Source organism: Mercenaria mercenaria, chromosome 6 (genome assembly GCF_021730395.1).
Source record: "Mercenaria mercenaria strain notata chromosome 6, MADL_Memer_1, whole genome shotgun sequence".
Taxonomy (NCBI): Eukaryota; Metazoa; Mollusca; class Bivalvia; order Venerida; family Veneridae; genus Mercenaria; species Mercenaria mercenaria.
In genome coordinates, this window is record NC_069366.1 from 39,485,040 (window position 1) to 39,498,941 (window position 13,902).

At 35.1% G+C, this 13,902-nt stretch overlaps 1 protein-coding gene across 1 annotated transcript in view; it reads right to left on the reverse strand.

The window, feature by feature from the left end:
- Positions 1-13,902, reverse strand: part of LOC123549116 (kinesin-like protein KIF28) — a 463,589-nt gene that overhangs the window by 144,818 nt on the left and 304,869 nt on the right. Inside the window, 2 exon segments of the mRNA XM_053545663.1 lie at positions 7,980-8,147; positions 12,090-12,359. Of these exon segments, the coding sequence (XP_053401638.1) occupies positions 7,980-8,147; positions 12,090-12,359 (438 nt within the window).

A 13,902-nucleotide genomic window follows, 5' to 3' on the forward strand; every position in this document is an offset into this window, starting at 1 on the left:
CTATTCAATGCATTCAATGCCCTGCATATACTGGAGTGTACTTAAATATGCATTCAATTTTGTGTCAGACATAGCAGTATACTTAGCTTTTCATTTAATGTTATGTCAAAAACTGGAGTATACTAAGCCTATGCATTAAATGTTGTGAGAAACACTCAAGTATACGTAGCTATGCATTCAATGCTGTGTCAGACACTGCAGTATACTTAGCTATGCATTCAATTTTTTCTCAGACATAGCAGTATACTTAGCTATGCATTCAATGCTGTGTCAGACACTGCAGTATACTTAGCTATGCATTCAATGCTTGTCAGACACTGCAGTATACTTAGCTATGCATTCAATTTTTTCTCAGACATAGCAGTATACTTAGCTATGCATTCAATGTTGTGTCAAACACTGCAGTATACTTAGCTATGCATTCAATTTTGTGTCAGACATAGCAGTATACTTAGCTAAGCATTCAGTGCTCTGACAGATACTGGAGTGTACTTAAATATGCATTCCATATTGCTATGCATTCACTACTGTATCAGACACTGCAGTACATTTAGCTATGCATTAACATAAACTGTAGTATACTAAGCTATACAGACACTGCAGCATTCTTAGTCATGCATTCAATGTTGTGACAGACTCTACATTATACTTAGCTAGGCATTCACTATTGTGACAGACACTGCAGTATACGAAGCTATGCATTCCATGTTGTGTCAGACACTGCAGTATAGTTAGATATGCATTCCACATTGTGTCAGACACTGCAGTATACATTGCATACAGTAATGTGTCAGACACTCGAGTATACTAAGCTGTGTATTCAATGTTGTGACAGACTCTACATTAACTTAGCTAGGCATTCACTATTGTGACAGACACTGCAGTATACGAAGCTATGCATTCCATGTTGTGTCAGACACTGCAGTATAGTTAGATATGCATTCCACATTGTGTCAGACACTGCAGTATACATTGCATACAGTAATGTGTCAGACACTCGAGTATACTAAGCTGTGTATTCAATGTTGTGACAGACTCTACATTATACTTAGCTAGGCATTCACTATTGTGACAGACACTGCAGTATACGAAGCTATGCATTCCATGTTGTGTCAGACACTGCAGTATTGTTAGATATGCATTCCACATTGTGACATACACTGCAGTACACTTAGCTATGCATTCAATGTTGTGACAGACACTGCAGTATTCTTAAATATGCATTCATTCAATGCTATGACAGACACTGCAGTATACAGCATTCCCTGTTGTGTCAGAACACCAGTATACTTAGCTATGCATTCTATATTTTGTCAGAGACTGCAGTATTCTTAAATATGCATACAGTAATGTGTCATCTCCAAAACGAAATCTCTGAAATACAGTGTTTCAAGATTTTTTTTCCTTGTGTCAAGCGATTTACTTTTGCGTAGTTCTAACGGCAGTTCATTCCAAAAACTTGCAATTGAATGTTTTGCACTTGTTGTATGGAACAATATAACAGTCAATGGAGCAGCTATGCATTCAATGCTGTGACAGACACTAGAATAGCTATGTATTCAACACTGTGACAGGCACTGGAATAGTTATGCATTCAATGTTATGACAAACAGTGGATAGTAGTATTCAACACTGTGACACACTGGAACAGATACGTATTCAATGTGGTGACAGTCAATGGAGTAGCTATGCATTCAACACTGTGACCGACACTGGCATAGCTATGCATTCAAAAGTGTGACAGACAGTGGAATAGCTATGTATTCAACACGTGACAGGCACTGGAATAGTTATGCATTCAATATTATGACAGACAGTGGAGCAGGGTTGTTAATAATTACTTGCAAAAGTAATGCATTAAATAAGCATTACTTAGAAAAGATCGGCATTAAATTAGCATTAGCATTACTCATTTTTGTCAAAATAATGCATTAAATTAGCATTACATAGGGTGCATTAGCATTAGCATTACTTTTTGTGAATCATTGCATGTTATAATCGAATCACTATTTGTTTGTTGTTTGTTTTTCATTTAATCATTTTAGTTGTTTATTTCATAGCAGCAACACATGACAATCATTTGTAATGAATCAAATCTACCAACTAGGGATTATATATAATTTGTATGAAATACTTGAAATGATCCAACAGCACCATAAGAAACACAGCATTTAAATTCTTCAGTATATTTGTATCTGTCTATGTCTCCAGTGCTTGATATTGTTAATGTATTATAGTTTATCACTGTTGCATTTTATGAACATGAGCTGCTCAAAGATTTGAGCGTTTAGTCTGCTTTACAGTATTTACCTAGGTAATCTATAGTTAAATACATGCATGACTTTCTTATATTATATCTGAATTTTTCTTTTACCATTACCATTACTTTATAAAAAACGCTTATGTTGAAAATCAAGTACCTGTTTAATGACTTCCTAACAGCCTATTTGACAAGTAAAAGCTAGCTGCCTTAAGGTCTTTAACATGATTGTAGGACATTTGCCCCCCAGGACATATGCCCCCAATGAAAAAATGAACTGCTGGACATTTGCCCCCCAGTTGAAATGGCAGATAGGACATTTGCCCCCCATTGCTTATTTTTGGAATGGACATTTGCCCCCCAATATTTTTGTCATATAGGCCAGTATATATAACTGTATTTTTGGTTGTTTTATTATCAAAATTACTCTAAAAGGCAATTTTCAGTAACAAAAAAGTGTTTTATTAAAAATAATTTGATAAATATGTTAATTACTTTCAGGTGTTAAGGTAAATAATAGCCTATTATTGAGTAATAAAAGTGCTCATAACAGTGTTATAATTTCTTAATTAATGCAATGTTTTTAACACTCAAACTTGTTAATTTGGCAATTATCTACTACAAAATTGTATAAAACAAAGCCATTGTTCCCTAAAATATGACGAATGTCTTGTATCAAGTTCCCAAAAAATCACTGGGGGACAAAACTATTGGGGGCAAATGTCCGTTTCAAAAATAAGCACTGGGGGGTAAATGTCCTATCATTTCAACTGGGGGGCAAATGTCCAGCAGTCCACTTTTTCATTGGGGGGCAAATGTCCTGGGGGGCAAATGTCCGGATCCCCTGTAACATCACTATCAGTGGCATACTGTTAATTGATAAAAAGGTGTCAAAAGATAACAATAGATTCTGTTTGATATTTTGGTTGACAAAACTAATTATGTCACACTTTAATTGTTATTATGAATTTGCGCTTTGGAGCTGTCCCAGATTTTAAATGTATAGTTCAATGCATTAATTTGCATTAGAAACACTGTGAATGTTATTGAAAATTTAATTGGTTACAAACTAATAGTGCTAGTGTTTTAAGTAAAATTGTATGTTCAAAAATGTTTCATAACTAGATAGCCCATATATGATTTAAATTTTATCAGTATTTAGGCAGAATATTGTGCATACCTGAACATTTGGATTGTGTTTTATGTCCTTCAGATTGAGGTTTGTGGTATATCTCTGGATCTGATCTGGTTCAAAGTTAACTTGAACCTGGGATTTCCAGTGATACAGAAAATAATGCCTAAGTAATGCTAAGCATTAGCATTAGCATTACTAACTTTGGCATTAAATTAGCATTATTTCTAATGCTACAATTGTGGCATTAATCATTACTTGGCATTATTTGAAAAATATAATGCATTATTAATGCATTAGCATTAGCATTAGCATTACTACAACCCTGCAGTGGAGTAGCTATGCATTCAACACTGTGACAGACACTGGAATAGTTATGTATTCAATGTTATGACAGTGGAGTAGCTATGCATTCAACACTGTGACAGGCACTGGAATAGTTATGTATTCAATGTTATGACAGTGGAGTAGCTATGCATTCAACACTGTGACAGACACTGGAATAGTTATGTATTCAATGTTATGACAGTGGAGTAGCTATGCATTCAACACTGTGACAGGCACTGGAATAGTTATGTATTCAATGTTATGACAGTGGAGTAGCTATGCATTCAACACTGTGACAGGCACTGGAATAGTTATGTATTCAATGTTATGACAGTGGAGTAGCTATGCATTCCACACTGTGACAGGCACTGGAATAGTTATGTATTCAATGTTATGACAGTGGAGTAGCTATGCATTCCACACTGTGACAGACACTGGAATAGTTATGTATTCAATGTTATGACAGTGGAGTAGCTATGCATTCCACACTGTGACAGACACTGGAATAGTTATGTATTCAATGTTATGACAGTGGAGTAGCTATGCATTCAACACTGTGACAGACACTGGAATAGTTATGTATTAAATGTTATGTCAGTGGAGTAGCTATGCATTCAACACTGTGACAGACACTGGAATAGTTATGCATTCAATATAATGACAGACAGTGGAGTAGCTATACATTCAACACTGTAACAGGCACTGGAATAGTTATGTATTCAATGTTGTGACAGTTAATGGAGTAGCTATGCATTCAGTGCTGTAACTGACAATCACGTGGCTATGCAATGTTGTGACACACTCATGGACAAACTGACAGTGTGGCAGAGTGAGGCCTACAGTATCTGTTTTAGTCATTATGAATCAACATTATATAAGGGACCACCTTTCAGAGCTCCAGATAAGATTTTAGGTTAAAGGGTATTTTACCCCCTAGTTTTTTTTTCAAATGGTATTTTACTCCTAGATGTTTTTTCAAAAGGGTATTTCAGAATTCTAAATGGTTTTTCAGAATTCGAAATCATTTAAAAGGGTAATAATAATAACTGTTTGTATTTATAATTTTCTGATATTCATGTGCTCCGCTGAAGTGCCTTTGTTGACCAATGCTGTTTTCCTGAATATTTTTGAGCCTTCATTCAAATAGTTTTAAGATTTAGTTTACTGCATACATTACATCTTAATTTCAGTTACTGACCACTGCGATATATCAACAGCCAGTGATACTTTGACTGTCAATGTTTTTTTCAGAAACACCAGCATGTATGTGCTTCGGCTTTTTCAACAGTTACCCATTATATATCATAGATCACATGCTTAGCGATAGGCATTGTCCGAGTCATCTCCTGTCACACACTAATATACTTGAAGAAGAAAATGGCATTATTTTACGATATCGTTTGCGTTTGCTTTTTTATGAGACACCATTTTGTTTGTTGTACTCGATTACAAAAAGGATGTGCTTGATTTATGATAAAATTGGATTACGCACTTAAATCGAGTAAAATACGTATCCCGTTTTTTCAATGCGTATCAGTACGCGTAGGTTTGATTTTAAATGCGTTTTTTGTAAATTTCAAAACGTATTTACGCAAATACGCATCTTATCTGGAGCTCTGACCTTTATTAGATGACGCTTTTATAAAACAACTGCTTTAAATCCTGCTCAAACAATTTTACTACATAATGCATTCTATTAAACAACTTAAATTTTCTAGTGTTAATTCTAGAGCTCAAAAAGGGCAGGGTGCTGCCAAAAAGGGGCAGGGTGCTGTCTGAAAGGGGCAGGGTGCTCTTTTAGACGTGAAAGTTATCATATATATATAGCAGTAGTTGCATTTCTAGATGTCTATAGTTAATATGTATTCCATTTATCTTTATAAGTTTATTGCACACTTAAAAGAATGTCACAGAATAAAGTGGTAAATCTTCCCAAAACCAGTAACAAAGTTTACAAAGGCTTTTTACTTACTTTATAGTTTAGGTTAAACCATTCAAGCCTTTCTCTTAAAAAATGTCACCAAGAATGTCAACTTATTCATATGAATATGAAATAGTGAAGGGCCTTAATATAAGCTTAATCTTGACCAAGATCATGTTGTAAACAACATAGTTAAAGGCCTGTTTCATGTCACATTGTAAACTAATAATTATCAAAATTAAGTCATGTTGTATTGATCAGGTCTTTCATCAATATTTCATTAACAGAAAAGTGCTATCACAGTCAGGTTAAAGTTTACTAAAACGCATATCCAAAATATACTATCCGGATACTGGTACACTTTCGGAATGTTGTCTGAAAGTAGTTTTTACTCACTTTACATGACCCACCAGAATAAACCAGAGATAGTTCCTCAAATTTTGATGTTTCTCATCATAAAAAATACCCCGACTGTCAGCTTTTTTGAAGGAAATATGGAAAAATTGCATACGACATCGGGAGTAATAAGACTCGTGAACGGACATTCTTAACTTACTTTTACTTTCTATATTCATTTAAATTTGTGCATTTTCCAGTTTAAATTACAGTAGAATCAAACTGCATTGATATTATACTTGTTATTATACTAAACAACGGTCTAATTTAAATTTTGCACAAAGAAATCTAGGGCACTTTTCACGTGCTCGGTAATCAGCTGGCCGCTTACGCACGCCTTTTTGACATTTCACAGGATCCATACTCTTTATCAATTAGTTTTAATACTTCATTGATTCTCATTACCCGTGTGCACTCGCCGTGACGTAATTTGCTGATCAAAAAATCGTCGAGGCATGTCAACAGGGAAATTGGCGGGATTTAGCAGAAGATCAAAGGCAAGAGGGCACATTTTAAGGGCAGCGTGGCGGCAGTAAAAAAGGGCAGGGCGGGGCGCCCCGCTGTGTCGCTCTAGAAATAACACTAATTTTCTAATATGCGACCAGTGACCAGCACATAAAACAAGCAAAATCTGGTACAATTGTCTGCAAAATACACATACCCCTGATCGTGTGCGAAACTTTAATTTTATCATTTTCACACTGGTTTAGTTCGCGAATATGTTTGTACATGTATATAGAATGATCTGATTGTTTTTAAATGCCACAAAAGGGAGAACTGGGAAAACCATTTGGAACTGGACATATTACTTGCTGCACAGCTATGAAAATGGTTGTCAAATGTCCATTTTTCTTATCTTTTATTAGCCTGGAGCTTTATTAGCTTCATGCTTTGTCAGAAGAAATCCCACTTAATTTGTGCTAATTAGTGTTAATTGGCATTCATCGAGTTTCTGATATTATCAACGCCTTGGGAAATCTGAAGGAGTTTCCATGTCACTACTGATTATCGATTTTCTATAAATAGCCTAATTAACATGTGATCATATTTGCGTTTGTTTGAAACGAAAACGAGGCAATACTGCTGAAAATTCGGAAATTTTTGTAGAACAGCTGCTGCAGGTCTGCATTAATATCACATCTTACAACTGGATAGCTGTGACACACATTTAAGTTTATTCTGACATATTCAAAAGTTGTTACAACTTGCTGGAAAAGCTATGGGAGGTTCAAACTGCTATTTGTCTGTGGCCCGGAAATGTTTGGAAACCTTCATAAGTACACGATTCCAATTTGTCCTTTCCGTGAGAATTCCGTTTCTATTTTTAGTCATGGATTATTGCTTTCAGAAGTTATCATTCTTTACCATACACCCGCATATTTCGGGTGTAACATAGGTGGTGCTGTAGTCGGAAAACAGGTTTCCCAGGCTGTCAGTTTGCAGGTAGAAAAAAAAGTTAGAAATTGTCAGACTGAATTCCTAGGCTAATCTTTTATAGATACTGATATATTTCCATTGTAGAACTGATCATTATGAGAGTGTAATTGCTTGTTCTGCGATGATAAATGTTTGTCTTTAGTAGAAGTAGGAGAAAATCAGAGATCTTAAAGTCATTTATCACAGATGTCTTTATGTAATTCAGTTAACTGAATGGACATCAAAAGCGACACAGTACCTGGTCTTAATAATCACGTTTGCATTAATTTTAGAGACATTTGATAGATTTCAATGAAATGAATATGTTTAAAATAATTATTTTTGCAACTACGCACAAAGGGATATTCTTAATCTGGTATTTTACCGAACTGAATTAAGAGACCATCCTTTTTAGCGACCACATTTTTTGTAGCCTTTGGGTGGTTGTTTAATACAATATCTACTACATTTGAAAATAATTTTAGTACTTCAACCTAACAAAACACAAAAATAACATTTCATGATACCTGCATCCTTCTTTCTTTAGCTGCCAGTCTTTCATATTTCCTTTGTAGTAACAAAACTTCTGTCTTCAGGTGTGACTGATCTGAGGCATGATCTAAGGCAAAATGTGTGTTACGTCGTGCCATGCCAACACTTGATGGTGCTTCTCCAAGATCCATTTGTCTTAGTTCCTGAAGATTAATTCAAATCTTTAACATCAAAATAACAAGAGGGCCATGATGGCCCTATATCACTCACCTGAGTCTAGTTGCTTGCTTAAACAGTTAAAAGTTTCTACTGAATATATACAGGCAGGTGGTGGGTGTTGGGGAGGAGGGGGGTAGATGTGGGATAAGACATCGAGGGAATGATGTGATATGACAATCTGTCTTATGACTATATGACTAGATCCACTGGTTCTTTTCTTATAACAAACAAGAAACTATTTTTGAAAAAAAGTGCATGCCCCTCATACAGCTTCATTTGAATGGAAGTGTTAACTAATATGTAATATTTGGGTAAATGTTCGGTCGAAGTTTTCAAAACTGCATGTGATGGTCACCCTCTGAGTTTGTACTTAATATAATACAAGCAAAACCAACTTTCATTTCAATATCACAAACTTAAGTAACTGTGAAGACAAATGGTTATTAGATGCCATCTGTCTGTCCACCCACCCAAAAACCTGCTCAATGACATAGCAAATCTAACTAGAGCAATCACTGATGGTGATGAATACCCCCTGCACGCACTGACACAGTATATTGCAATTTGACACACACATGATTGCATAATTATGTGGACTCTATGTATATAGTATAGTAACAAAAAAACAAAGTCCCATAACTTTGCAGAATATTTTTCTAAAAAAACCTAACACGCACAAGTAAAGTTGGTACTGATCACTTGTGTGAAGTTGCATTAAATTGTGTGCAATGCTTCTGGAGATTAGGTGAGCACAAGATTGCATATGCAGACTCTATGTATTTAGCATATTAACAAACAAGAGAGGTCACAAGAGACAGCGCGCTCGACTATTTCGATGCTGGATAGTGAAATTGGGTACATCTGAGAAAGCTGAAGCTGTCGCTGGAGAAATAAGATCATTATAACAGGAACATAATTCATGGAAAACTTCTGCAAAAGTAATGCACCATGTGTCATATTAGGTGGCTAATGATTCAGAATAAGTATTTTAAGTTTTAATCAAATCTATTTAGTAATACTGGAGATAAAGCAAAAGTGCATCGCAACTTGAACTGGAAATTCTATTAGTAAAAAGAGGGCATAACTCAGAACGTACTGGTGCCAGCATTATCGAACTTGTGTTGTATGATGTGAGTGATGAAGTGGTACAACCACTTTAAGTTTGAATAAATCCATTTAGTAACAGCAGAGATATAAAAAGCATCAAAATTAAACTAATTCTAAGTAAAAAGGGGATGTAACTCATAAAACATTTGTGCCTGACCTTGTGCCATATGATGAGGATGATGATCTGGAAAAACTAATTTAAGTTTTAATCAAATTCATTAAGTAATGACAAAGATATAGTGGAAGTGCACCACAATTAACCTGATTTATTTATTTATTTGGGTTTTATGGCGCACCAACACAGTATAGGTTATATGGCGCCAAACAGGACTGCAAATTTTGGTTCCACATCTCATTTACATCGAAATAAAAACATGAGGTATGGAATCAAAATTTGCATACCTGCTGGAATCACAGAGTTACTGCAAAACCAAGTGTTAAGACCCTATTAGTCGCCTCTTACGATCATGCAACGGTAAGGCAGTGGTTCCAATTCTTTTCATACACAGATCGTCCAAGAACTACATGGGGCACAATTAACCTGAAATTCTAAGTAAAAAGGGGGCATAATTCATGAAATATTTTTGGAAGAGTTATGGCCCTTGTATCATATGATGTGGATGATGATGTAGTACAACTAATCTAAGTTTGAATCAAATCCACAGCGATAAAGTGAAAGTGCATCAAAATTTTAACCTGAAATTTTAAGTACAAAAGGGGATAACTCATAAAATACAGGTGTCACAGTTACGACCCTTGTGTCAAATGATGAAGGTGGTGATGATGAACAATTATTTTAAGTTTGAATCAAATCCCTTGTGAAATAACAGAGATATAGTGAAAATACATCAAAATTAACACAAAATTCTAAGTAAAAAAGGAGGCATAATTCATGAAAAATTGGTGCCAGAGTTATGGACCTTGTGTCATATGATGTGGGTGATGATGTGAAACAATATTTTAAGTTTGAATCAAATCAATTTAGTAATAACTGAGATACAGTGAAAGTGCACTTAAACTTTAACCTGAAATTCTAAGTAAAAAGGGGGGATAATTCATGAAATATTGGTGCCTGAGTTATGACCCCTGTGCCATATGATGTGGGTGATGATGAGGAACAACTATTTAAAGTTTGAAGCAAATCCATCTAGTAATAACAAAGATAAAGAGAAAGTGCATCAAAACTTTAACCAAAGTGTGGACGCGGAAGGACGCTAACCTGATCGAGTAGGACAAAAACGAAGTCCAATAACTCTGCAGAATATTCATCTAAAAGAACATAACATGCACCATGCACAAGTAGGGTTGGTACTGATTACTTGTGCGAGTATTTTAAGTAGGAGTCTATCGGGCTGTGAAAATTCCAAAGGTTTCCATGGAATGTCTGTGATTTTCCATGGAAGTCCGGACTCAAGAGTATTCGGACAAACTTTCCAGAGCTGGATATGGAATACTGCTGAAAACTGTGGAAAAATGTCAAGGGATTTCCAGAGTACTTTCCACGAACAATTTTCCGGAGTGATTCCACGGATGTCCGTGAACAATTTTCCAGAGTTATTCCACAGTCGTCCAAGAAGTTCTGCTGACAGTATTATTCAATAGCAATAAACGTTATTTATTAGACATTTTTGCAGTACCTATATAGTGAGCAATAACACTTCAGTACAAGCAATATGATTATATTGCATGTGATCACTTTTGCAATTTCAAACACTATATGATATATATGAACATGGAAAATGAAAGTGACCAATTAGAATATTTTTTAAGCATACATGTGAACAAAGATTAGTTACACTTAAATAATGATGAAATCATTCAAAGAAAGTACCTAATTTAGTCATCTGTTTTCAATATGCATGTTATTTATAAAATCTTTGTGAAACCTTTGGTTACTTTAGCATTCATTGTTTTATGCTATATAATGACTGATAAAACAAGATACATGCATGTGTTAATTAGCATAATTACCAATGTATGTATTGTTTCATTGGTCAATTATGTAAACAAACTTACTTGAACAATTTATAGAATCCTCAATATTAGCATTGAACTGAATTACCCCACATAATAAAGTTTCACTAATTTCTACACAACTTGTTAACATCAGACTTCCAGTTACACATTTTGAAAATTCCTCTGTAAGATCAATTGATCTAATTGGCTTAACTTGATCACATGGTATTCCCAGTCTGATGCTTATTATATTTCTGATGTGTTTAAAATCCCTTAGAAAATGACAGAGTTATTTTCCAGAGTTTAATGACCATGGCAGAATTCTTTCTAAGTGCTACATTTCCGCAGTGTCCGTGAACATTCCATGAACATTTTTAAAGATGTCCAGAGTAATTTCCAGAGATGTCTGTGAAAAATATTTGCAATCACTCTGGACATGTTATGTAACAGGTGACTTTTCCATACTATTCCATGGAAAGTACATGTAGGTAAGTTTTGCATTTGTCTGCAGTTTTTCCACAGTCACTTTGGAATATGTACAGCCGGGTAATCAGGAGATTTAGGCACATACAAGATTGCATATGCAGATTCTATGTATATAGTATAGTGACAAAATCAAAGTCCCGTAACTCTGCAATTTTTTTTCTGAATGAACCTAACACGCACCATGCACAACTATGTACTGTTGTTACTGATCATTTGTGTGAAGTTTCATAAAATTGTGTCAAGGGAATGAGAAGAGTTGGTGCGCACAAGATTGTGTCTACAGACAAACCAGTATACACCTCTTATAACTTTGTTGTTTGGGGGTACAATAAGCAGGTTTTCAATATAGAAAAAAATATGGTAAATTCAGTACTTACTCGTGTTGAATATTTCAGCAGTTTGGGATCTGGTGTTGCATCTTCTTGAGTACCATACACTAGGAATGTTATACATCCAGATTCAAAAAACTCCAAATGTTCCTTTGTTACTTTACTGAATGTAAATACTTTTGTATGCTTTATATTTGGTTTGAGTGTATTTTTTATTAGTGTTGTCTCCGTTAATTTCTCATCCTTATATACACGATATTTCACTTGTATTCCTTTTGAAAAACGTGTCTTGTAAATTTCAGCACTCTGAACTGTCACCTAAAATGTACAAAAAACATTTATGTCACTTATCTGCTTAACTAACAATGCATCAGATACATTTTCATAGTTTTAGACAAACATTGCTGCCGACATTGAGCATTAGGTGAGCATAACTAGGACAGTCAACAAGAGTTTTCAGGAAACAGCATGTCAGACTATTTCATTGCTAGATACTGAAATAGTGCACATCTAAGGAAACTTGAGCTATTGCTGGAGTGATTAATGTTGGCAAGTCCATTAAGTAACTTGACCCGTCACAGGAATGACTTATACCCCCACCATACAGTCTTGTCACAGAATGGCAACCATAAGAAATTTTAAAAATACTTAGAATAGTATAAAAACTTATTTTAAAAAAAAATTTACTTGTCTTTCGAGTATTTCATCTTGGGCTTCCGTGGCACATATAAGTCATATTAGTATATGTGCCCAGGATGAGGGATGTGGTAAATATAAAAATCTCTAATATTAGAGATACACTAAAAATGATTTCAACAAGAGCTGTCCCTAATGGTGACAAATGCCACCGCAGCGCCTTGACCTTCAAACCTGGTGACCTTTACCTTTGACCTAAAGACCCCAAAGTCAGTAGGGGTTGTGTACTCAATAAGAACTATCATCAGTGATGTTTGAAGGTCCTAGGTGCAGTAGTTCGTGAGTAAAGTGCCTTCATGCAAAAAGTTAACCTTGTTATGAACGAACGAACAAACTAATGGATGGACAGTTCAAAAATAATATACCTCCCTTTGGGGGCATAAAAAAGTGTCTTACTGACACCTGTTAACGCAGAAAAATGTCTTTACTTTTTACAAAGGACTACTAATAAAAAAGTTAGGAAAATACCTAAAATATTGAAAATCTAAAAATAGAATTTCTAAAAACAGACTAATTCTTGGAATTTAAGGGGAAGTAACTCAGTACAAAAGTTTCCTAAAGATCATCAAGATTAACATTCTGACCATGTTTCATTAAGATATGGTCATAAATGTGGCCTCTAGTGTTAACAAGCTTTTCCTTTGATTTGACTTTGTGACCTAATTTTTGACCTGACATTATCCAGATTCGAACTTGACCTAAAGATCATAAAGTTTAACATTCTGACTAAGTTTCATGAAGATACAGCCATAAATATGGCCCCTAGTGTTAACGAGCTTTTCCTTTGATTTGACCTAGTGACCTAGTTTTTGACCCCACTTGACCCAGATTTGAAAACGACCTACAAATCATCAAGATAAACATTCTGACCAAGTTTCATTAAGATATGGTCATAAATGTTGCCTCTAAAGTGTCAACTAGCTTTTCCTTGGATTTGACCCCGTGACCTAGTTTTTGACCCGACAAGATCCAGATTCAAACTTGACCTAAAGATCATCAAGTTAAACATTTTGACTTAGTTTCATGAAGATATAGTCATAAATGTGGCCTCTAGAGTGTTAACAAGCTTTTCCTTTGATCTGACCTAGTGACCTAGTTTTTAACTCCATCTGACCCAGATTTGAACTTGACCTATATTTCATCAAGATTAACATTTTGACCAAGT